At 41.4% G+C, this 26,379-nt stretch overlaps 1 protein-coding gene across 1 annotated transcript in view; it reads left to right on the top strand.

The window, feature by feature from the left end:
• Positions 1 to 26,379, top strand: part of LOC111654229 (neurexin-2) — a 395,909-nt gene that overhangs the window by 21,494 nt on the left and 348,036 nt on the right. Inside the window, exons 5-6 of the mRNA XM_087173672.1 lie at positions 1,337 to 1,540; positions 4,895 to 4,921. Coding sequence (XP_087029798.1) covers positions 1,337 to 1,540; positions 4,895 to 4,921 — 231 coding nt within the window. The remainder of the gene's footprint in view (positions 1 to 1,336; positions 1,541 to 4,894; positions 4,922 to 26,379) is intronic.

The following is a 26,379-nucleotide window of genomic DNA, read 5'->3' as shown; positions in this document are numbered from 1 at the left end:
TTAGATTGTTTTGATTGATTGATGTTTCCTTTTCATCGCATTTTTTAGGGAAATTAGGTCTTTTTCATAGAAGGTGAAGTGTGTTGGTCGAGTGTGTGTGAAGTACAATATTACTGCTTGGACCAGTTTGCCCACCCACAGCAGGTATTTTACTGCATCTTTTAGCATCATGTTTATGCACACTCTAAATCCTAAATGTGTGAAGTACCCCTGTGACGGTGACTCATGTCCATCACGGTGACACATATTGACCCACACTACAAAATAAGAGCAGTCCTCAGGGATCTGTCACTCTCCACAGCAGTTTATTTATGGCGCGGCTGATTTTCAAGCGCGTAAGCACGGTCTCAGCGAGGGTGAATAAGGATGTTTTTGACATTTTTCTAAGCTTGAAAAGTGTGATTTTGGAGTTGTTATGAACATTTTCTTGTTTCCTATAATGAGTGTTTTCACTTTGTGCTTTGGGTGGTGGATGTGTCATCTGATGAAAATGTACCAGGCATGTAAGAAGTCCTGAGCATAATCTGCACACTTGCAAACATTAGCTTGACACAAGTGAAGACATAATTACATGTATTAGGGAAATATCAAGGATTACGAGAACACAAACAGATAAAACGAAAGGCCTGGAGGTGCAGTCTACATGCTGTCACCCAGCTTAGACACCCTCTTACATGCCTGAAGAGTTCAGCGGTGATTGATTATTATTATATTATCTCTATCGGTATGATATGTTGTCAGTTTTAAGACACACATGGCTTTGATCATCATTCTGAGTGAATGTTGATGTCCCCTTGATATTATGTTTTTTTTTTATTTTTTAAAGTATATTTTTTTGTGCCTTTATTGGACAGGATAGTAGAGAGAGACAGGAAATGGGGAGGCAGAGAGAGGGGGAATGACATGCAGTAAAGGGCCGTCCGATGCGGGACTCGATGTGACATCTGAATGCTCTTATTTTTACAAACAGAGGATCTTCTATTCTGATATTTTTCTTATATTCTGATTACATTTTCAAATTACAAAAGGCAAAGACAGAAAAATGAAAATGTGTACGTATTCTAAGACACATGACCACACCTTTGTTTGGTTGATATAGTCCATGAGGTCTAAATGCAAGAACTAGATCTGCAGTGTAGGCTTTTTTTTTCATTGTCATTCAGATCGACATTGAATTTGACAAATGCTTTCACTTACGCCGTTGATACTGGGCTGTCGTATCCAGTCGATCTCCGTGCCTCCGTCTGGGCTTATCTGAGTCTCTATCCCTCTGTAGGCTGTGTTATGAGTTACCCACTTTGTCACCCTCCTGTCCCTCCCTTCACCCCCAATCCAGAGGCGACGGTGCTGAGTTATGACGGCAGCATGTACCTGAAGATCATCATGCCGGTCACCATGCACACGGAGGCCGAGGACGTGGCGCTGCGGTTCATGTCCCAGCGGGCGTACGGCCTGCTCATGGCCACCACCTCCAAGGAGTCGGCGGACACCCTGCGACTGGAGCTCGACGGAGGGCGAGTCAAGCTCACCGTGAACCTCGGTAGGCCACCGTGATTCATCGTAGATGTCCCTGCTAACCTTTCCCCCAGCATCCCCCTCTCTCCTCGTCTTCATGCTGTCTTTTTAGCATCGCATACAGCTGAACTGAAAGGAATGGTTTGGCATTTTGAGTTTAAGCCCATTATTTTTTCCATCATCAGATGGGTGGGAAAAGCTTCTAAATTTGGCCCTCAGTTACATCAGATTTAGTTTGTATCATAGAGTACACTTTATTTCATTTATCGGGCGCAGTTGGCAGAGCTGTAAGCTGACAAGCTAACTTACACCCATCGTTACCCATGGGTTTACTTGAGGGATGCTAACTGTGCCTAAAGGCTATTTATTTGAGGAAACTGAGGTACAAATACAGAAACTTCTCCTCCACAAATTGATAAAGTCCTTGCTGCAGGAAGATAAGACCAAAAAATGTTAAGTAAAATGTAAAGGCATCCCCTGTACAGTTATCTCGCCCACTGAGGGGAGCCACCCTGCAGTCATTCCTCTTACATATTCTTAGACTCTTCATTCATTGTCTTCTTTTTTTGTTCCCTGTGAAGCCCCACAGCACCTCCTCCCGTTAAAAAGCTCCATCTGTAACAGTATCCCCCGCCCGGCCCTTACCCCACTAACCTGTCTCTAGAAGCTTCAAGGTGGCCTCGCTCCTGTCTCGCTCTTCCTCATGGTTCAGCTTTATTCCCCCCTTTTTTTTCCAGAGTTAGCTGAGGGGCTGGTCGGCTCCACTTCTGCCCAGCGGCGGTGCTAAAAGAAGATATGAATCCTCATCATACGTAATTGCAGATGAGGTCAAAGAAGGAGTGGATGTAAAGAGGTCTGAAGGGCAATCTTAGTGCTGAGAAGGTCAGAGAAGAGATTGTAGAGTAAGGCTTGTAAGATGGATGGTTTCATACAGAGAGCAAATGCATTCTCTCTAATAAAAGGCTGCATGAGTGCAGACCTTTTGACTTATTAAAATTTCACTGCAATGAATATTAGCGCTCTGGGGAAGATGGGTATGACCTTCCAGCTCCAGCTCTGGATACATTAAGTCCTGATCTATTGAAGGAATAGACTTGCAGCTGTGAACCAGGAGGAGTATGACAGAGGTGCGACCTGGAATATGGGAGTTTAAGCCACCATAGAGACAGGAAGTGGGCGGTGGGATAAACAAAGGTGGCCATTCCTCTTTCTATCTCTCTCTCTCTCTCTCTTCTATCTCCTTCTCTCTCTCTCTTCCTCTTCTTCTTCTGTCACTCATAAACACCCCACCGGGCCAAGATGGAACTTTTCATCCCTTCAATGGCCTGTATGTCTGCGGCCCTCGGATCAAACAGTCAGAGAGACCGGCTCACAGCTGTAGTTTGTACACAGAGTCACAGATTCACCTGTTAGCGATCCCCCAACCACACACTCGCAGCTAATCCATAAAGAGTAAGTCCAAAAATCTATTTATATAAAAGTTAAATTTCTCTGTTTTAAATTGGGATTAAATGACACCTTAAAAAAAGGCAGACTGTTGACTGCCACCACAGCGCCACTCAGGATTTTCATAGTTAATTTACAAGAAAATTAATTACTCCTAAAGTGAAATGCATCATTAGGGAATCCTCGATATCTGTTAAGGCTTTAGTGCTTGTTAAAGATCATTAAAATCCTGCTAATTAATCTCGAAGAAAGGCTTTAATTGGACACATTTAGCCCCAATGATATTTATAAGTGATGGATAATGATCATAACCTGTTCAATGTGCAGTGTGTCAGCTGAAGCTAAGGCAGCCACTGGCAGCTTTAACACCATCAGACTTTCCTTTGACTGATTATCAGTATTAAAAAAAACATTCACATCATGTAGGAACCAGTTTTACATAAATGAAAAAAAACTGCACAAACATGTGTTTCAGAAAACATCACTGCGCACCAACAACCAGCATGTGTGGCCTGTAAAGACACTTCAATGGAATAGTGTCTGTATTATAGGCCACCCCACCCCCCCACCCCCTTTCTCACATCTGTACAGAGTGATGCCGGTCCCTGGCTGTTTGTGTCCACTATTCTGTAGCGGTTGACAGCTCGAGACCACAACCCAACCACACTGCCACATGCACATGTCGTTTGCAGCCACTAGATGGGGCAGAATAGTAATGAATTCATTTTAAGATATGTGATTCTAGTGGGGGGGTAACAATTTGATACTTCAGTGATCCAGTTCATGATTTACTTTCTTGCTCTAGGACATTAAACCAGAGCAGATATTTACTGACACACTGAGTCTTCCAGTTAAAGAACAAAACTTTTGAACCAACTCTGCGTTTTGGTCGCACCACATGCAGCAGACATTACACACCGGGGTCTTATTTCTTGTGGTTCGTGTGCACCAGGCGTGAGGTGGCTGGGATGTGCAGATCACCCTTTCTTGTCTTTTACACTGTTGGGTTTCTCATGCCCGAAGTGCTGCAGAAGGCAAATGCTTCTCAAATTGTCTTTGCACGCCCACGTCAACGGGGCTGAAGTTAAATGTGCAAGACCTTCTCTCAAAAGTGTATTTGTACACAGTGTGAACCTAATGGCTTTGACTACAATCCCATTGAAGAAAGCAAACACCCGAAGATATTTAGGCAGTCTAATTGTGGACAAAAAAAAAAAAAATCACTAAATTTTGTGAGGTTGAAATTATTTGGCTCTATCTGACTTGTTTAATGATATGGTCATGATATTTGAACAATTGCATGCTTTATATAGTGGTATTATGATTATGTATAAAAAATAAAAAATAAAAAAAGCATTTGATATACTGTGCACTGTATTGAAAAAGATGAAAAGTGCATGTGCTGTGTTAAATGTTTGATGTTCAATATTTCAGTCCTGCACTCCTTCCAGATAGAAACTTATAATTCCAAGTTCACAATTCGCATTTTGATATCGGCTCTGAAATCACACGCACTGTTACTATATGTGTGTATGTTAACAGTAGAGCGTTTTGCATAGTTTATTTTCATAAATATGATAAAAGTAGAGGTGTCATCATGCTGACCTGCTGTGTAGATCCACTGGTGTAAGTCTTGCCTTCTGGTGCGCTTTGGGGGGTATCGGGTGGAAGGAGGTGGAATGGATGATGGGACTGACGGAGGAAAAGGGTGATCCTGACTCAGAGCCTGTCCCCGGATGGTGGCCCCAGAGCATTGCTTGGTTGTCTGCAGAATGTACCTTGAAGGATGTAAAATGTCTTTTTTTCTCTTTATCCTTTCTTCTCTTTCTCTCTCTTTCTTTCTTTTTTTTTTCTTTCTTTCTGTCTCTTTCTTTTTTTTTTTCTTTTTTTTCTTTTTTTTTTGGACTCACCATTTCGCTCTCTCTCCCGCCAGATTGTATCAGGATAGACTGTAGCCTCAGTAAGTGGTTCTATCCATTTTTCTGACTAAAATGTATCTGTCTATCTCATCTTTATCCTGTGCAGTGGCCCTTTTCTGCTCTCTCCTGACCTCAGGACGAGTGACACCTCTCTCTCCGCTCTTCCATATTTTCTTCCCATAAACATCGGTTTATAGCACACCTTTCTCTCATTGCCACTTTTCATTCTGCCTCATTTGTACGTCCGTCCCAATCTTTTTGTTCAATAATTAATCTCAGCTGTATTTTTCTCCTTCCCATAAGTTCTGTCACTTTATTTTCCCCTTTTCTGTCAGAGATTTAATTAATGTTTCACTTGCATAATCATAAGGATTTTTCATCCTGCAGTCCTCTTCACTTACCCACCACATTCAGCCATGAAATTATTTCACTCGCTCTCCCCTGAATATTACCCATTCTATTCATTTTCCTGTCAACTGTCTCCCCCCCCAAAAAAAAAAAATGCATTCAGAAAAGGGCAACTTGACACTCCCCTGTTGGATGTTCCTATTTTCTATTATGCGGCGCTGAGTCTCGGCTCCACTTGGCTGCACACACAGGTGTTGCTTGTTTTCTCTATGTGGGACAAACTGTAGATTTGGCCCCCAGAAAGCTAATTGCTTATCCTCTGAGAGATGGCAGCACCTGGTGTGTACTTGTTTTCGGAGAAAGCTAATGTTTTTCTGCCCCATGCTGACAGAATGGTAGCAAACTGTTATTTCTATCATGGCCACTGACAATTGAGCAACTAGCCCACAGGTAAGTGCAGCCAGCCACGGTGATGGAAACAAATGGAGAAAACCTCATGTTTGCCACGGTGCTTGTGTGTCTGTGAGTTTTTATTATATTTTTGTGTGTGTGTAAAAAGGTGGGGACTTGACTTTGATCAACCTCTAACACCAGCTGAGGAGATAGAAACTATTAGTGCTTTTTCATTGGTCCTTCTACCCTCAAACAAAAAAACGGTTTAGTATGTTTAGAGAATGCAGCTGAATATTTATTGAATTGTCAGTAATAACATGAGTCAGAATGATCAGGTTTAGATAAGAATCAGAGTTTATATTTGTCATTAAAGGTAGAGTAAGCAGTGCTGAGGCCTGTACTACAAAGCAAGTTCAACATACCCTGGTAGAGAGGAGAGAAGAGAGGAAAAGTATTGGATGACTTTGATGAGTCAGTCTGACTGAAATGTTCATTTATAATCATGGAAATATTTAACACTGTGTGGATCATTGTTCTGATCAAAGACATCAGAGGTTTAGTTTTTATTTCCAGTTCTGGTCACAGACTCTCCTCATGTTATTCTGAGCTGCAGTGAGGAAGAACACTGTCAGGAATCCTGTTGAAATTAAAGAGTCTTTGTCCAATTAAAATGGAGCTATAATAGTTATTATGTAGTTGATTAGTCTGATTAACTTTCCTCGTCTAATTAACTTTGTCAGAAGCTCTGCTCAAAACCAGAGTGGACACTTGCAAGGTCTGGTACAATAAAACAATTTGTCAGATTTTTAAAAGTTTAAAATAAAAATGGAATGCTCATTATTATTTATCACTTAATTGTAATTGTTTTGTTCCCGTCAGGATCCTGTAGGAAAGATGACTCTTTTTCCAGTGATCTTTTTGGTCAGTAGTTTGGCAGGTTTTGATCTGATCCTCTGAAGTTAACCTGTGCCTGAGCAGGTTAGGAGTTCAGTTACCATGGTGATTTATCCCCGTAACAAGTGAAACACTGTTGTAGGAGTGAAAACCCAGAGTTAAACCTGACGTTTCCTCCATAACCTCAAATCCTGCTTCGTAGTACAGGCTTCAGAAGAGTGCACCAGTCATATTTGAACCTATTTTTCAGCACACACAGAACAGAGCTGAATCTGATAAAAAAAAAAAAAGTTAAAAAAAGTGTATTAAATTAAAATCACTTACTCTACCTTTAAGTTAAACTTTGCAAAATGTTAAAGTGTTCTTGTGTTGTTGTGATGGTTAAAGTTAGGAAATCAGTGCAGTCAGTGGAAGGGACTTCTGTAGAGTCATACAAACGCGCCTGTATGTGAACTTTGCTCACATTCTGTGACTCCACTATATGCGCGTCGTATCTGTGCTCTTAAAACACACTTGAGCACTGTTTGTGTTGGACTTCGTGGAGTGCAATCCAAAAACTTCAAAAGCCTCCACCAGGCGTGGAAGTGGCCTCGGTGTATGACGAATTACACCACTTATTATGTGTGCAGCCACTGGCATGACACACATTCAAATAATGTTCAGAGGATGTCTATTCAGCAGTTTGACCACTAGATGTCGCCCACGCACTGGGAATGTTGTGTGTTTCTCTGCAGCAGGGAGGAGATGGAGAGTGAAGCTGTTTTGTCTTTTTATCCCAGAACAGGGCTCTGAACTCATTTCTGTTTGGATTCTGCATTATTGTAAAATTATCTTAAATGGTGGTTGAGGCCATGCCAAATTTGTATGTGTGTGTGACAAATATTTATCTTGTCAGAGAACGTCATCAGTTCTTGCAGTTTTTCATAAATTCCACATGCTGCCCGGCTTTCTGGCACTAAAATGGAAAGACCACTTTAGCCATTGTTTTTTTTTAATTCAGCTGTTGTGTTTCAATATTTATGTGGTTATTCGCCAGTGCTGCTCGAGCTATAATCTATCACAGGCTTGAAACACAGGGTTTCAGCACTTTTTTTTCTTTTTTTTTGTGCAAACAACATTTTATTTAACCTTTATATTTCATGGTTGACTGAGCACCCTTGTCCAGTACTGCCCCTACTTCACAGCCACTCAGTCACACACACACACACACAACAGTGTATAAAAGACCACCACAATAGTGCGTTGAGTGTATAAAGGCAAGAGGGAGGGGAGAGCGAACCAGACAGAGCTACAGACAACAATTTATTCAATACCATGACATCTCCTGGTCGATTCTCCCTCCAGAGCCTTACAGTAACTAAAGCCTCGAATTCAAGTAAGAAAATCAGAGTAACAAAGTCTCTCCACTGGCTGGGCCATGCAGATAGGTTTTCTTGCTCACATTCACTTAGGCTTTCGTGGCAAACAGAATATAACCATAGCAGGGTAAGCAGCACTATTGATGTTAGTCATACATACATTATATACTGCGCACACACACACACACACACACACACACACACACACACACACACACACACATGGCCTCTGAGGAATAAAATATAAAATACTATCTATCCTTGATCTCTACAGTAGAGGGCAAATCAGGATTTAATGTCTTGAGCTTCTAGATATGAGCCAATATGAATACAAGGTAACTACTGCAGTATCTCCAGGGTAATTATTCTGGCTCCAGCTAAATTAAAGCTGCATAAAAAATACCATGTATTCGATTGAATGCTATTCCCATTTACTGTTATAGATCCCTTGTTACTTTACAGCACAGTAATCCCACCGTAACTACATCACATCACTGCATCATAATTTGTGCAGAGAGCTTGCAAATGCAAACCAAAAGCACAATGGCAACAGAAAGATTCACAATAATTGACATTTTCATTAACATTAAAATGTTGCATATTTTAATGTTAACCCCAGTAACAGTAAGATTCATAATAATCAGAGGATCAATTTGGTTGCATTTTTGAGACGCTAATGGAGCAAGTTCTTCCGAATCATTAGTGAACCACTCAAATAGCATTTACATGCAGTATTGATTCTCCGTTAGTCTTTCTCCGTTTGCGGTGTTACCACTGCTAAAACTACCGTTTGTCAGCTATTGACCCTCTCGACCTTTTTATTTCTGAAACTTTGGAGTGCTCTAAGAGGCTCAGGAAGTGAAGGATCAGCCTTGTGTTTTCATTGCACTGTATTGTGACCCTGCCCTCCCTCCGTAATACGACTAGATGTGGTAGCGGAGCAGAGCCTTAAAGCCCTCAGCTCCGGTAAGGTCAGGATGTCAGGGTGATGATATCTGTTTGGAAAGTGGCCTTTCAGCAGCCAACAACACCTACTCTTAGCGATAGATGGGATGAGATTTGGCGTGACATATGGCAAAGCATGTAGGGCGCAAGTACTCCATCTGCTAATGTCATACCCTTTGGCCTATCCACCTAAAGCAGTCACTCCAGAGCAGACTGAGACACACAGTGTGACTGTGTGTCCCAAAATACAGCGTATTGGAATCTTTGGCAGAGGAATCACTATAGATGAGCTTATGTCAAATGGCAGTATTAGGCTTTCTTGGCTCAATTGTTGAGTTTTTATTGGCTCAAATAACACAATCGTGATCCCATTGCCATCCAGGAATTGAACAAGACAAAGCAATTGGACTAAGGTGGGTAGAGGGAGCGCCTTTTTTCAAGGTTCGTCTGAGGGGAGTCTCTCAGTCTCTTTTAAAACCCCCTGATCTAGATCATTTTTGTCACCCGATAGTAACAGGTTGACAAGACAGCGCATCTGCTCTGTGTTGATCAGTTGCCAGCATTTTACTGCACTACCAGTTAGGTTTGGTTTTAGTTTGCTTGTGCATGGCAACCAAAACACTCGGTTGAGGTTAGGGAAAGATTCTGCTTCTGGTTAATAAAAATTTGAAGACTGACTACTAGTCTGTGACAGAATGGGACCTCTGGTCTCCTGTTTGAAAGTCTAATGCTTGTCTATCCGCCACCCTGACAGGCACAGGACTTGGCACTGGATGTAAATTGTGAGGTGCCAGCTCGTCCAGTATGAATCTAAATCCCAGCGTTACCGGGCTGCACAGGAAATTATAAGATATTCCTGCAGTGAAAACATGGTACCGGGCCAAGAAGGCTAGAAAGTAGCAAGTGTTAAAGGCACTCAAAACCTCTTTTCTCAACCGTTATTTTTATTATGAGCAGTAAGGTTTGGACGTATCATTATTTACACCTCCTTGCATCTTAATTTACTCCCTGTGTTTGCATACATTACCGGCAGCTTTCAGAGGCTTTAAGATGGAAATTATTGTAGTCTCAGAGCTCTATACTTTTCAACAAAGGTGGAGAGCACTTATGATCTTTAAAATATTATTATATCTCAGCCAGCAAACAGTTACCTGTGTGATAAAGGGTTTCCTGTCAGTTGCTATCAAAAATTACAGGCAAATACTTGCATTAGAACAAAATATGGCGTTGTAAATTTAGGGAAATGCAGATAATATTTTAATCTGTGTTTTTACCAGCAGAGCTCTCGTGCAGCATATGCAAAGTACTCTTTTCCTATTCATGTCACAATCTTATTTTTGTGGGCTTCAAAAGGTAAAAAGGCTCTTTCTAGTGGAGATGCACCAGATGTACGCTGTAGTGATGTGCGTGTTGAGAAAAGTGCTCTCTTAACTTTTCCAGTTTATTCTGCGTTAGTGAAAAATCCATCTCTGTAGAGAGTGAGTCAGACAAACAGGACGGCGCCTAAAGCTAATGAGGTGAGGTGAGTGATAACGGTGTTTTGACAATAGAGCCGCCTTCAGCCTTTGTTCCACTTTGTCTTTTTTCGTAAATTGGCTTAACCCCATTTGCACACTAATATTTTATACAGAATAATAACAGCCGAAATTGATCTAATCTGCCATTAATGTTAGTGATTGGACAGTTTTTGTGTGTTCAGGTAATTTGTTTTGATATTCATTCACTGATATGAATTTCTTTTAATCACTGACGCTAGAGAGGATGGAATTCAGATGAAATTCTTCACCGGTGTGCATGCTAAAGGTGTTACAGTTCCCACATTTCATCGACTCATATCTGTGGACACACAGTAAGACACAATGTCAAACTGAAGGTAAGCCTTTTCCAGGCTCGAGTAAAGCATAATGGTAGCAATCTGCACTATGTTCTCAAACCAATATTATTTTTTATAGAACTTGCTCTGCCTGCCAGAATGCCTGAAAACATGGGAAAATGTTTCAGTGCCATTAAATTGTTACTAGCACTAGACCCTTAAAAAGTAACTTAACACCCCCTGAAAATCCTGTTTTAGCTGAGGTCCACTGGTTTAACGACTGACCTCGCAGCAGTGACAAGGACTCAAATGTAAATCAGTATACTGTGACATCACTGTTGGGTGTGGCTACAGGTGTAGCAATCAAGCCTAGCTCTACTGACCACACCGACATTTCAACATCACCACTGGAGGTGAAACGGACTTAAACACCCCCTCTGATGAAAATCAAGTGTTTAACCTTGTTAACATCCATATGATTATTTTATATAATACATACGGTACATATGATGAGTGAAATAATCAGTCAACACCATGACTGAGTGTTTCCTCCTTGATCTGCAGTGAACCAGTGACAGTCTCATAAAAACAGATTCAGACAGCCGGGGTTTTATACGTCACAAACCCTAAGGAACCAATCCTGCCCCCCCGGGGGGGTGGTAAATAAACCCAAAGCCTGAACTTCAGACCCAGTTTTCCATTTTTTCACTTTTTATGAGAGAAAACCATGTTAAACAAAATATTAATAACAGCAGATAATTCTTTACAGAGTTGCACCTGTAACCACACAGTGTCAACAGTGCAGCTTCATCGTTGAGGTAAGGAACCTCGATTCCTGTGGGCGTTCAGGCTTTTTGACCCCACTCTCAACATTACACTGTGATGATTTCTCATTGGACTGCAGTTTAGCTAGTTTGAGTTTCTGACGGCCTTTTGAGCCATGGCAGCTACTTCCAAACAAACAACTTTGCCACCGCTGGTTGAGTGAAACATGATGTTGTGGATGCTAGAGATTTCTTCTCCTGCAGGTGCCTTACATGGCTCTTAATACTTTATGTAAAGGATGGAATACTATGGCAGAAGGATGTTTTATATATGATTATATTTTCCAGTCGTGTGAGATAGCTAGCGCTGTTAACCTTGCTCATGTGAGTAAAAACCGAAACCTGCGGTATCAAATTAATTGCAAGAGGTAAACCGAGATAGGGAAATCAATCCATTTGGAAGCATGCACAAAATCATATTGATTTTCACTTGGTGGGACGAAATACCTCCCTATATTTTTCCAATGACCTACTCCCTATCCTATAATTGAGTAATTTTCCAGCTAAATGAGTTTTGGTCTGCATTTTTGGCTTTTTATTCAACAATAGCACAGTGATGACTAATAGTGCCAAGAGATGAGTAAATTTCCATCCATTGCTGTCACAGAAATGTGCACCCCCACAAACACAGATGCACATGGACGCACACATGCCAGATGCATGTATCACTTGATACATATTGTGGGCAGAGAAATGAATCTGAGATTTCACACGCACGCACGCACGCACACACGCACGCACACACACACACACACACACACACACACACTCTCTCACTCAAAATATGTCACCTTCCTCAGTCTTAGCTGCTTCCACCCCAGCTGTCAGGCGTCACACTCCTCATAGTGTTTTTTCACTGTCATGAGACTGAAATGCAGCAGGGTTCGTTCAGCCCTGTAACCATTTCCACTGCAGACGCAGTACACGTGTTGAGAGACGCCAGGTATCATAGCCATTTTAAATTTGAATGGATTGTTTGTTCAGGCTGTGTATTGTATTGAATTGGGCTCTTATCTCTCATCCCAGCTCTCTCTGACTTGTCTCACAGCAGATGGCTCTCTTACTTTCTCAGTGAATCACAAATATTGGATTCGAATGAGTTTTCCATCACTCACTTAAATCATGAGTCATCACGTACTGTCTCAGCCAATAGATGTCAAAGATGGATCTGCAGTAGGCGCTAGGTGCTGTCCTCAGCACACACAACATCCTACAGTTTGCAAAGTTTAAGCATGTAACAGAGTTAGACTGTATAAAATTTATTTTGGAGATGCTTGGATTTGGATTTGATTTTTAAAGGCAATTTAATGCTCCAATGGAGGATGGCCCTTTTTATTTAATGTTCATTTTATCCTCCAAAACTCCAGGCCAAATGTGATGCAATGAGCCAATAAGAGGAGTGTATTATTAACATAATGCCTTGGATCTGTGCACCCTCAGAGACAGGAATGCCATTTGATATAAATAGATTCATGTTAAAAGCAATCATCTAGTTCAGCGATGGACAACAGCAATTAATTGCACATTTCCCGGCAGTTAACAAGTTTAAATATAATTAACATTTGTCTCTGTGGTACTAGGATACTGCTAAGCATGACTGAAGAAATATATAGCCAGTAAACACGTTGGATATATGCAGCCCTGCCGGCAGTTGCCTGGAAGTAGCGTGCTGTCACACACAAATCATCTTTAAAAGGCAGGGGGGGAAAACATACACATAAATATGTGCTCCATGGATGCAAAATCATTTAATTTCCGCACATTTTATCATATTTTGCTTTTTGCATGTTTTAATGGAAATGAACCAAATGCCTCTTAAAATGTTAAACAGAAGTGACCTAATAAAGAAGTGCTTTGAAGCCTATATGAACTTCAAAGGAATATGTAATCAGAGCATTTTCCAAACCACAGCTGGAATGCAATGTGCAAGAGGGTGTTTGTGTGGGAACACCCCATGCGTGGTAAATTTTATATGTACACATGTTTGCTAATGTTTACATTATAATGTACTGTGACCTCCAGCTCCGTCAATATGCATTGTGTTAAAGGTCCCATATTGTATAAGATGAGATTCCCATGTGTTTCTTCAGTTATAAAGCAGGTCTAGCTTTTATATTGATACTGTGAAAGTATCAAAGCGCTCAGGCCCCAGAGAAATGCACACAGCCTTTATTCACACTGAGCCTTAAAACCAGTCTTCAGGACTTCTGTAACTTTGTGATGTCACAACAAAACATACACTGCTCTCAGCCAAGCCCCGTCCACCTGGACCCACCATCCAACACTTGCAGGATTTGACTTCTCTGAGGCCCTGTTTAGACCTGGTATTAATGTCCATCTCAGGTGATCTGATCACAAGTAGACAGCTCTAAATTCATTGACGACACGTATGAGATCCGATCACTCAGACCACATTCAGAGGCGGCCTCGGCCACATGTGTCCACATTCTTTCAGCAGTGTGAACGCAAATGTACCTGGGCCACATTGAAGGACCGCCTACTCTACTCACGTCCTTTGACACAGTCTGATTAGTCCCAACACAGTTTCATCATGAAACAAAAGTATTTTACTATTTCAAATGGATAAAACCTTATTTCTGTATAGAGCTGTGCGCACGGCATTGACTCGCTCAACCGCTCCATGCCCATCTCTCTCTCTCTCTCTCTCTCTCTCTCTCTCTCTTTCTCTCTCTTTCTCTCGTATATGTATTTAATTTAATATGAAGCGGGGAAGTGAGATCCGATCACAAATGGTCACTGGAGACGCATTTTAAAGCCAGCTGTGAACTGACGTACTCAGAGCTGACCACTTGTGAACGGATCACTGAAGATGCATGTTAATGCCAGTTCTGAACAGGACCTGAGTGTTTTCCTTAAATCTCCTGTATTTGTATTCACTTTGACTGCTTTCACTTTGAAAGCAGTCACTGATCTGTTGTTACTACAGCTCCGGAGAGAAGCCTGGGGGAGGAGATGTAAAACTACATTGAGATGGTTTTTGGTTCTTAAAACCACAAATAGATCTTTGTATGGATCAACACTTCAGATAAAACACAGGAGAAGTGTAAATAATAAATATGGGACTTTTAATGTGACGTTAGAAGTTTCTGTCAACTGAAGCCAGCACACATAGCCAAGGCAGGTAGCAAAGTTCAAGTACAAATACAAGAATATGTAATTGGTAGATGTCAGATATATTACTTTGTATGACTCTGAAAACAATAACTCTGAGCATAAGGCCTTGGTTAAGACATATTGAAACCCTTTGGTATATCTTCACTTCCTACCAACAGTTTTAGAATATTAATCAAGGTTTATTCAGCACTCTTAAAAAAATTGCATGACTTACGTTTCTGACCATTCAAGCCCACGTGTAAAAGGCAGGGCTGGGTATCAGACTTTGATATTTTTATGGATCGACCAAACTGGTTATCAAGGATTGAAAAAATGCCTTTGTTTGACACCAAATGTCAATATCTAAGGATTAAATGAGTAAATCTCATTAGCCTGTTACCTCCTTCCTGGTGTTAGACTCCAGTTCGTTTAGCCTGGCTCATAAATTAGTTAGTAACTAGCTTTGGGTCCAGGTCACTCTGCTGAGGGATAATGAGGCGCTGAAGTTGTGTTTGGAATAACTTTATTCCCCTCCTGGCAGCGAACACAATTTTGGCCTTTCAGTACTTTTCTACCACAATCCTAAGCTTATCTGGAGACTTTTTACTGACTACCTGTAGCATGTAGTTTTACTGCTGCTGCAATAGCAACAGCACTCACAGATGCTTTCTCACACACACAAGAGAGAGATCTTCCTACCACTAACCACTCGGTGATTAGATCAAATTCACTGGTTACCCACAAGGCCCCTGCCCTTAAAGCGGAAAGCTGCACCGGAAACAAGTATCAGTGAGCCAATAAGTATGCAGCATGCTTGGACCAGGATCTAATAATGCTTTATAATTTATTTACATAAATATGTTTGAGTGTGTAAAGAAACCGATCTTAAAAATAAAATTGAATTTGTACTGTGATTTTCATTTTGTTAAAATGGACTTGATGAGATTGGTATAAAAAAAAAGGGTCAATAAGTGAAGTGAAGGTATCCGAATTTGTACCGATATCAAAAATACCTAGTCCTATATAAGGGCGTATACTTCGGTCATCAGAAATTTATTCCAAAATTGACATTAGTAACCCAGTGTTGACTGATTGTTTCCTGTAGAATGACAGAGAAACACAAGACCTTTGTCGTCTGCTTGTAGACGTCTAGATATCTTGTTTATTGACTTGCACTATATTGAATTTATTATATTCATTTAAATATATTTCATATAAGGGATGCAGTTTAATTTTATGTTGTTTTTTTGTTTTTTGTTTTTTTTTTTAAGAGAGACAATCAGCCAAAACATTCCCCCATTCCACCTAGCTGCACAAATGATCCGAAGAGCTGTTATTGCCAAGTTCTCACAAATGAAAGGGCGATACTCCAGCTGAAGGACATGCTGGGAAGGTGATGAACCATGGTTGTATGAAAACAACTGACCTTACAAAGCTTAGTCTTGTATCATTTAATTCACTGTTTTAAAAGCATTGCTATATTTCGATTCAGTGTTCAACAGCCTAGAAATTTCAGCAACGGTCTCACTGTCAAAGGCCCTTTCCTCACTGTTGAAGCCAACCAAGAGAGAAGTTTAAGCAGGAGGGAGAGGGATGGTAAAGAAACCTAAATTGACAAAGCAGAGCAGGGGGGTGGCGAGCAGGGATAGATGCTGATGACCGCTGACAGATGAACGAGCGGAGAGAGGATGAGAGAAAGAAAGAACAAGGAATCAGGGAAGGCAGGGGTTATAAGTAATACTGAGTGGATGGAGAAGATCTAACAAGGATGACACTGTGCCTTGTAGTTTTTCTTTTTCTATTTACTTCCTCCTCTCTCACGCCTGTCTCTGTTGAACTTAAGACACCTGAGGCAATCTGCTCGCTAGACCTAACTGGGTGAGAAGTCTGGCTTCCCGCCCTTTCTGTCTTATAAGAACTGTCCACACCAGTGTTCCCATGTCCACTTTTACTCTGCCCAAATTTAATTCTTTAACATAGAAAAAGGAAAATAAATAAATAAAAGGTGCATTTTCTGCCCTTTCTCCTGGGACCTGGTCAAATACTGGCAGCCAGCATGTACAAGAAGACCGCAGTTGCCCTCCTGGTCCACTGAGCAGGTTATGGAGCATGTTGGACAGGTGGGGGGCAGGATTGGGTTCTCAATGTCTTCAGGGAGCTCAACTGTGTGTTTCTGATTTAACCTCTTCAGGGATACAGTTGTGGCAGCCAAGTGGTTGAATCTAATGTATCTTTACCCAATCCAGATTGTCTGTGTAGTGGCCAGTTGGTTTTCACACCTGAATAACTTGCTCTGATTCTGGTAACCAGCTGGTATTATTCTCAAGTTGTGAAGCAGTGTGTGTGTCATTATGGCAAAATGTGGTACTGGAGATATCTACTGTAGCAGAACTACCCATAGAGTGTAAATAAAGATGGATGACATCCACCAAGGTTTCTGAAGAGCGGTTTGGAAGCTCAGAGTGAGCCGCTCTCCCGTTGCCATCTTGGCAGTCCCTGACTCCGCCTAACTTGGGTCTGCTGATTGAAAAATGGGCAAAGAGGTGGGGCGTGTGTGGAGCCAAGACTTGTGTGCATTTGATGTTTGTGGTGCTCACCCCCTGTACAGTTGTCATGAAGGAGGAAATTAAAGAGACCAAAACAGTTTTTTGCACTTCCATGTCGGTTTAATTTTTCATGCTACTTGGAAGTATCACAGGTGGTTCTTAGTATTTTGGCAGGTGTTCATATATCTGTGGGCAAATTTAGTCACTGCGATCTTTAAAGGTATGTAGTTGAGATCAAAATGAAAGTGTACTTCAATGAGTGCTGAGTAGTCATGTAATAATGTTGTAATAACTACTTAGTAAACCCCGGTTCGGAATGTCATGGGCGTCGCAAGTGGTATGATCCCATCCCAAGAGGGTCTCTAGTTACAGAACATATCCCCAGGACCACATTTTGCTATGACACACAAACACAAACACAAGCATACACAGAGAGAGAGAGACTCTCAAGGTCGAAATGATACCAGCCCCACTGTCACGGCTGGTAAACATTAAATGTTCTCCTTCATGTTTGTTTTAATTCCTCTGTTTTCCAGAGTATTCCTCTGTAAATGGTTGCTATAATCATGATGGAAAGATCAGAATGCTGCAGACATTCTAAGGAAGTCTTTGTACATGCTATTGCTACATAGCCAACACTAGCATTTACAACTGTTTAACCGAAAGTCTAGGGAAAAGGTTGTGAGTTCATTTTCAAACTTCCTTTACTTGCCTGTCTAGATCGTCTCTAAAAGGTGTTTTAGTGCTTCTGGTTCTAAGCTTTTTATAGAAACAACAGTTGTTTGAACCTTTGTAATGCCAGAAGACTTTCAGTCTGGTACCTCACAGAAATTGAGCACTTTAATAGAAAGTAGAACAAACTTGCTCTTGTCTCTTTTATAGTAAATTAACATATAAACTCAAAAGCTCAATAACATCTAGGCACAGAGGGAGCATGCACTCACTATTTGAACAAATGAACTAAAACTTAGTTTTGTGTTCTGCTGAAATCCTCAGGCACGGAAGTTGCAAAATATCTCTTTGCTCCATCATCAATAGATGGAGCTGGATCGCCCTTTGTATTTATTTTCAACAGAATTTTGTTAACACACAAAACAAAGTTGTCGAAATTGATCAGAGCTCAACAACTCCACAAAGAACATGATCTTTGTCATGAGTGGTTGTGGGGGTGCCTCACGGGCATCACCTCGGTCCATGATCAGTCCGCCTGCACTCAGCGCTACATGGCACCGGCGACAGGTTAGATGTGGACTCATTACGCACACTCTGATGAGAGAACCGAGCAGCCTGGCGCTGTCGAAACCCACACTACCTTGCAGGAATGATGGCTATCCCATGGGAGCATACCCTTCTGCCACAGCATGCTGGGAAATGCGGTTCAAATCATAAATCGGCATCTCTCCCCCTCGGGAACTTAGTCTAGAATGCAAGGACTAGAGATGCGACGAGGGGGAGGAAAAAAGAAACATGAGGAGTAAGGAAGCTGAGAAGAAGCAGACGGTGGAGGGAGAGCAAGAAGGGAGGGAGGAGGTGGCAGCACGAAAGGGTAGAAGGGTGTTGTCTGCATTTGGATCTCCAAAGGGAGCTCTAAAATTCTTGAGAGGAAGGGTAAAATGTATGATTCATTTCCCACTTCTCAAAATCAATCTGCCTTCCTCTCAACATCTTCCCGACGATACGTCTTCCTGCGGTGGCCATCTGCAATTCTAGAAGCTATCAACAGCGGTTATCTTGTCATGGATGCTAAAGCACCAGAGCGCCCCTCCCGCACAGGGGCGAGAAAAGTGGGAAAGAGAAAGTGTGTGGCCCCTGATAGCAGGCAATGAATACAAATGTCTGTGTGCGAGCAAGCATCACACACACATTTGCTTCAGAGAAAAGAAAGTAGGCACACTCATGCACACACACACACGCACACACACACGCACACAGGCACAGCCTTATCTTTGTAATTGGCACGGGGGGTCAGAGCGGCAGGCGTAGATAATCATGGCTGGGGGTCATAATCTGTTTGCCGCTCCCCTCCCTTCTTCTTATTCCTCTTCTTTCATCGACCCCTCCCTTGTCATTATAGCCATACACACTCACAATCCCGTTACAGCCACACACACTCACCCGCACACACTTTCACACTCTTACACACTCTCGACCACCTCCCCCTTTTTTTTTCTGGCCCACTGTTCGTGATGCAGCACCATGTTAGAGATGTTTTGGATGTGGCCGCATGGGGGCTGTTCTGCTGTCGTGTCAGCATGTGACGGTGTCCTCAACTGACTGCCAAAACCCCCAAACCCCCCCCACTATTCAATACCTCCCATGCACCCACACACAGAGAGCCCCTCCGTTCCTCTCCCAGAAATACACCTCTTCTCACATAGAGAAGAACAAAGAGAGCTACTTAACAGGGGGGCAGGACTTGATAGATTAAAGGTGGAGAAATGTAGGTTAGAATAGTGAAAATGGTGCGGTGGTGGAAATATAGTCGGGAGAAACACTAAAACGAGGAGTGGGAAGAGGGAAAAGAGCGATAGGAGAGAGGGGCTTGATATAGACGTCCCCATGCGTTTTTACAGCGTTATCTGCTCATATCTTTCATTTTCAGCGCAGCATTTCAGCTGCAAGCAGATGACTGCCATTTAAAAGGCGCACGTGCAAGAACGCTTGGCACACGCACATGCACACAAACACACCCAGCTTTTCATTAGATGTGCAGCGATAGGCCTGCACTCCTTTGAGATAGAAAATATGATATCTTAAGATAGGAGCCAAATGGCATTATCGTCAAAGGAGGTCTTATCCTGATAACTCTGAAGAGCAAAGTAAATCCTGTCTCTTGCCATAGAAACCATATTAACTTCTGCAGCCTTATGTAACTATTGCAGCTATCTGCGTTTGCTTTTACAGAAAAATAACAAGTCCACATGGGTCACTTGCCCCCGCTGAACAACCCTCAGCCATCTCATAGACCTACATTCCGCCGCAGTAGAAAAGACATTTCTACTCCCATTCCCACACATGATATTTGTATATAATAACCATTTGGTGAATGATGCTGCAATCCTGTCTGCATGGGAAAAAACTGCATCCAGACACACACATTAAATGTCTATATAGTATATACAGACTATGTGGTCCGGCCAAAAACACACTTTGCAATTTAGCCATTCCTCGGCTCATTTTTAAACAAGACACTTCCGAATCTGAAAGTCAATGAAGGCAGTTAACAGAGTTACTGGTCATGAATCATGAAATAGCACCCCTGGGTCTCTAGATAAGGCATCATTTACATAGTCTTACCTCCGAAAATTCAATTGTAGCCACACGTATAAGAAACAGCTCAGTTTTCTCGGTTGCAGGGAGCCGTTATTGTCACCACTGAGTTACACAAATCTATTAAGACTTCTTACTATTAGGAAAAAAAAAAAGGTGTAATATCATTAAAACCAATGAACAATAACCCAATTGTACTGTGCATGGCATCATAATACACTGAAAACCACTATTCTTATGTGCATCTGCATCATTTTAAATGTATTTCTGTGCTTTCCTCCTGTAGTTTTTTTTTTTTTAAAGCAGGCATTAGATTTATTTAAGCAAAGTCAATATTAGATACAAAGGCAGAAGAAAAGTGTTTATTAAAATTATTGATTCCCCAAATGAGAAATGTGTGTTTGTCTGTGCATACCATGACTTATCCATTGTATAAATACTTTATAATATTCACAGATATTTTCAACCAAGACCTGATTCAAATTATGTGCCTGTGGCTGTAATTAATACAATATAAGTTAATTTAGAGCATACAGCGGCATATTCATATTCCTTTATCACAGGGCTTTGAAAGGAAGTGTGGTTATCTAATCAAAGGGACACCAGACTTTACTAGACAATCACAAGAACACGAATAATTCAGAATCACCTGCAGACCTTCCAGTCTGATTCATTTTTTACATAAAAGACCTGACACATGTATTATACCTATTTTCTGAAGGACTGTCCTTCATTTCGAGAGAAAAAAAAACAAGCACCTTTTCAACTCTAGCAGTAAGCCTGTTAAATTCCTTGTAAACAAAATAAAGGTTTTTTTAATGCCAGGAATGCTGTGTTAGTTTCAAAAGACTGAAGTATATCAAGAAGCCACCTCCAGAATGTGGGCACATTGTGTTCACCTTCACTTTATCATCTAACTTTATCTGCAACCTTGCAGAACAAACTGTGTTTAAAAAAAAAAAAAAAAAAACTGTCAAAAATAGACACTGAGCTGATTAAAGTAAATGCAAGCATGGCAAGTATGAAAAATGCACTATGATGAATAAACAAGAGAGAAAGAGCTTTGACTGAGAGAAGGTTAAACCTGTTCTACATGCTCCCCTAAGATCCCCAAGACATCACTGACTGCTGGGGCCAGTTGCACAAAACACCTTGTAGTCTTCTCCTTAAGGTTTGCTTAAAATGCTCACTTAAGTATTTAAGGTTTTCTCCTTATCTTAGTCTTATACTTAAGGAATCACTTAAAGTCAGTTAAACTGTTGCACAAAAGACCTTTGTGACCAAAGTAAGGAAAAAACAAAAGCTACCTCTTTAACTCAGCTAAGGAGAAATTAAACCTTAAATGCCATACTTTTTGTTTTTTTCTAAGGTTATTTTTTCTGGCTTTTAATGCGTTTATTCTAGATACAGTCAGAGAGAGACAGGCAGCAAAGGGCCACTGCGGTTAGGACTAAGCCTTGATGGTAAGCGCTCTACCAGGTACCAGGCCCTGAAGTGCGATACTTCAATAGAAAACGTAAGGTTTTTCTGTGCGTCCTACGTCCAGGGACGTTTATTTTCATAACAAAAATTTGATGAACTTATTCCGTTCACATAAAAATGCAAATATTTTTCAGACGATGAAGCCCTGTCATACGACATCTGCAGTGCCATCTGTGACCGTACTCACACACATTCACATACCAGCCACATTATCATATGTCATGAAGCTGTATCATATCTGTCCACAATGTTCATTTCTACTGGTACAGTTCAAGTTCAGTATTAAGACCCATCATGCTGGAGTTATACCAGTGGCATTTAGCTGAGCATACACACTGTTATAAGTGTGTATGATATCTGCCATCTCTCCTACATCTCCTGACTGGCTCATCAACAGTGTGTTGTTCCTAAAGTTAACAAATTATACAATATTTCCTTCTGCATGAGGAGATTATCATTAAATGTGAATTTATGTAGAGGTCATTATATTTCTGCATTACAAAGCAGGCAGGAGATTACACTACATGTATAAACCAGGACTTCATAAAAAATGTTATTCTACTCGCCATCAATAACCCACATCTTTAATAGCTGAGATTCCAAGGTTTTTTACAGGAACAAGCCAAAGAGGCTATAGCGTGATAAATAAACCCTGCAGCCTGCTGGTTTGGGTTGTGTGTAAGAGGGAAGCATTATACCGCAAGGAAACACTATCAGCATTAATGCTTTCTCTGAAAAGCATTATTCCAGAACATTCTATTCACTTAGTTTATCCTGTCAAGCCGTGTTCCTGTAAGAACTGAGAAAATATATTCGAGGCTATTATGTGATTTCTTTTCATTTACAATATCAATATGAGGGTTTCATAGTTACGCACATCCAACCTTCATTTCAACTTATCTGTTTGAATTGGTTGTATTATACTGATTGGTTAGGGTTAGAGATTGCATATTCTCTGTTACTGCTTACTGGTACATTTATGGTATTTGTTTCAACATGTATTTCAATCAGGAGAGACTAATATTAGGAACAGAAGGAATCGACTTTGCTGCTTAGACCCCAGCAGGAAGCGGATCACCAGGGAAAGTGGTGCATAGGTTTAAGGTCCTTCCAGTTAGAGGAAACTTCGCCCAGGGGCTTAGACACTGGCGGTGGTGATGAGGAATGGAGCTTGAGGATGGGAATGTCTTCATGAAAGGGAAACGTCTGATTGGATGTTTTGATTTTGGAGATGGACAGGCATCCATGGTTGAAGTGGTGAATGGGTGGAGGTGGGTCACCAAATGTTCCCGGTTCTGAAGTGACAACAGAGAGAGAGAGAGAGAGAGAGAGAGAGAGAGAGAGACTTTTGGTGTGACAGCTTACAAGTGATTGGCTAAATGCCAGCGTGTCAGGTTGTGACTGGATGAAGTCAAGAAGGAGCTGGTGGAGGGCAGAGATAGCAAGAGACAGTGCTTGTGACTAAGAGGGCATGCACAAGGACATAGTCTTCCTTACTTGACAAGTGAAATATTACAGGGACTATTTAACCGTTAACATAATTTCCATTTCATTTTAACACCTCCGCCGCTGAATTCGACAAATTAAGACAGAAAGATTTGTTTGCATACACTGTTCGTGCTGCTTTCGTGCCACCAACCGAGCCACAATGGCACGCATGTTATTTCACACAGTGTTTGAAAGTGTAGCACCTGTGATATAAACTGCAACAGTACAGTTGGGAATGTCATTTCCTACGGTTTATATTAATTCCCCAAAATGAGCCACGGAGCAGAACATTAGCTCGCTTTCAAATGGAAATCAGACAATGATCATATGCAGTGAAAAGCCCACACTGAATCACTTAAAACTGAATGAATAAACATGTGACCTGCATACTTCTCAGTCAGTTCGTAACTATGTTCTGCTGTCACACCTGCCAAAATATATGTTTGCCTCTTTGTTTGTTTCATGAATGCAGTGATAAATCATTCCCATTGCTGTGGTTCATTTTGGGGAATATAACAAATACCACATAGACACTTTGCCATTTAGCTCGAAGTCCTGTTTGCATCCCATAAGGGATTTGACACATACCATTTTGCACACGGCGTACTCAATCTCTCATTAACATTTCTAATGACCGTGGTTAGCATATGAGAGCGGCGCCAGGGAGGGCTTCCGTGTCCCGGAGTTGTGGCCTCGTCGTCCAGACAGCAGTCGACTGGAGTAATCAAGTGTGAAGGTTATGAGGAGCAAACCGCCATTAACCTCCCAAACACAGGCCATCATCACTGTCTGCAGAGGACAGAGGGAGGGGTGTGTGTGTGTGTGTGTGTGTGTGTGTGTGTGTGTGTGTGTGTGTGTGTGTGTGTGTGTGTCAGTGCATAAATGAGAGCGAGTGCCAGAGCTGGTGAGTGTAGTATAGATTTGTGTGTGTGTGTGTGTGTGTGCATGTCCTTTATTGGATTGTGTGTGATCGTGATGGGAAGTGTGTGAGTGCACAGTGTGTGTTTGAAGCCAGGTATATCATCAGTTGAGTAGAGAGGATTGTGTGTGTGTGTGTGTGTGTGTGTGTGTGTGTGTGTGTGTGTGTGTGTGTGTGCAAAAGTGCTTGCAGCATTCATGTTTGAGGCCTTGACTACAGTCTCTTAAAAAGTCTTTGTCGTGTGTGTGTGTGTGTTTGTGTGTAGTTTCACACCTGCTCATATATACTCTGATATTTTGTATCTATTTATTCAGATTTGTGGGAAAATCAGGACATTCATCCAACTCTGTCTGCCTATCCAATGTGTTCTCAGCACACATTATTCCCATATGGCAGTACAGTATGGCTGTGCTTGGCATGCTCAGGCCTGTGACCGCCTGTTTGACATGCCACTGTGTCGGCTGGTGTGATGCCATGCTGAACCGACCCATCTGCTCCAGGCCCCGAGCTGGCACAAGGGAGAGCTCATTGGAGGCAAGCATGAGGAAAAGGGCATTGGACCTGGGGTTTGGCGAGGCATGGCTTCCAAAAAATCCCCTGAACCTCTGCCCTCAGAACAGTCCAGTGCATAAACAAGGGTGTGATGGAGTGTGAGGGTGTGTTTGTTGTCAGTGGAGAGTAGGAGAGCAAATACACTCATGAAAAATGGATAAGCTGTCCACCTTACAAGCTGCGGAGTAGTTCACCTACAGTTGAAGGCTGGTCTAAGTCTTAATTATGCAAATTTGTTTTTCACATCGTGTTGATGAAAGTATCATTAAGACTGCCGCTTTAATGGAGTTCTGCTTTTGGCTTAATGACAACTAAATCAATGTTATTTAGAAAAAGAAAACAAGTCTAAAAAAAAACCTAATATTTGAATATGAACATTTTCAATGATGCAGTTGTACAGCGTTACAAAACAGGATGTGTTCCTCAGGATGATGCCAACTGGCTTCTCTTTCTCATTACATCATGGGTTAGAGGTGGGTGCTGTAGGTGGGGTGCTGTAGGACAATGACTGTGTTATTATGTGTGGGTTCTGGCAGTGGGGCTGCAAGTGTGAATGTCAGAGGCCACGTTTTGGAGGTGACATATTTTCAAATACATACTTATTAGGCAAGTCGTTCCTTCCTATGTTCACAGTGAATGCAGCTACTATATGCTGAAGTATACAGTATATTTTACAAGTGCTAAAGGCTGTGTTTCAAGATGATAAAATTTGAATAAAAATATGTCAGTTAAGCAAGTCATACCTATGACCGAATCACAGCCGTGCTGATATACAGTGCATCACTCCCTCTTGTTAGATATTGCTTTTATACAACAGTTCTATATATTCTTTAACAATAATAATTAACAACAGATTATGATTTGTTTGTTTATCCCATCCATTATTTAGCTAGGCTGAGGTATCCAGGCCTCTTTCCTTCCCTTCATCCTCTTCTGACGACAATACATAAATTAATTCAAATGTTATATCTGGAAATGTATTTATCTTTGCAAAGTTTGTTACAATATAAGATAGATAACGACCCTTAACGTAACGCTAATTAATGGTCAATGGAACACCTGTGAAGCGGAGTGATACACGTAGTTAAAAGTCCCAGTTCTGTTGTTGTCTATATCAGCAGTCACGGAATACCTCTCGTCCTATCAAATTACTTGGTCGCAACTAACTGGGACATAATTAGGGCTAATTAATTACTGAACAATTATTGTTTTCCAGTTGTTTTAACTATCGTTTATGTAAATTTCGTGGGTGTGACCGTGTCCCGTTGGAAAGGGCTGCAGCGTGTCAAGCTTCTACCGCCATGATGTTGCACGTATTATACATGCGCAGACGTGTGTACAAACAAAAACTGCAAGGTAAGCGGCAACACTTGCATGTGGACAAACAAATCACAACAACAAAAAAAATATTGTTACACAAGTAATACGGCTGTTTTCAGGAGTAGCTCACTACATAGGTTGTGTGCGTAGCGGACGAGAGAGAAAGAAAGCGGTTATGCCCGCAACCGGAGCAGAGTTGGCTAGTTAGCTAGTTAGCTATCAGTAAACATTAT

The sequence above is a fragment of the Seriola lalandi genome, unplaced genomic scaffold, assembly GCF_002814215.2.
Source record: "Seriola lalandi dorsalis isolate HSWRI2012SDOR001 ecotype SW California unplaced genomic scaffold, Sedor1 jcf7180002054263, whole genome shotgun sequence".
Lineage (NCBI taxonomy): Eukaryota > Metazoa > Chordata > Actinopteri > Carangiformes > Carangidae > Seriola > Seriola lalandi.
The sequence above is the reverse complement of the archived record's forward strand: the minus strand, read 5'-3'. Positions and strand labels throughout refer to the sequence as shown.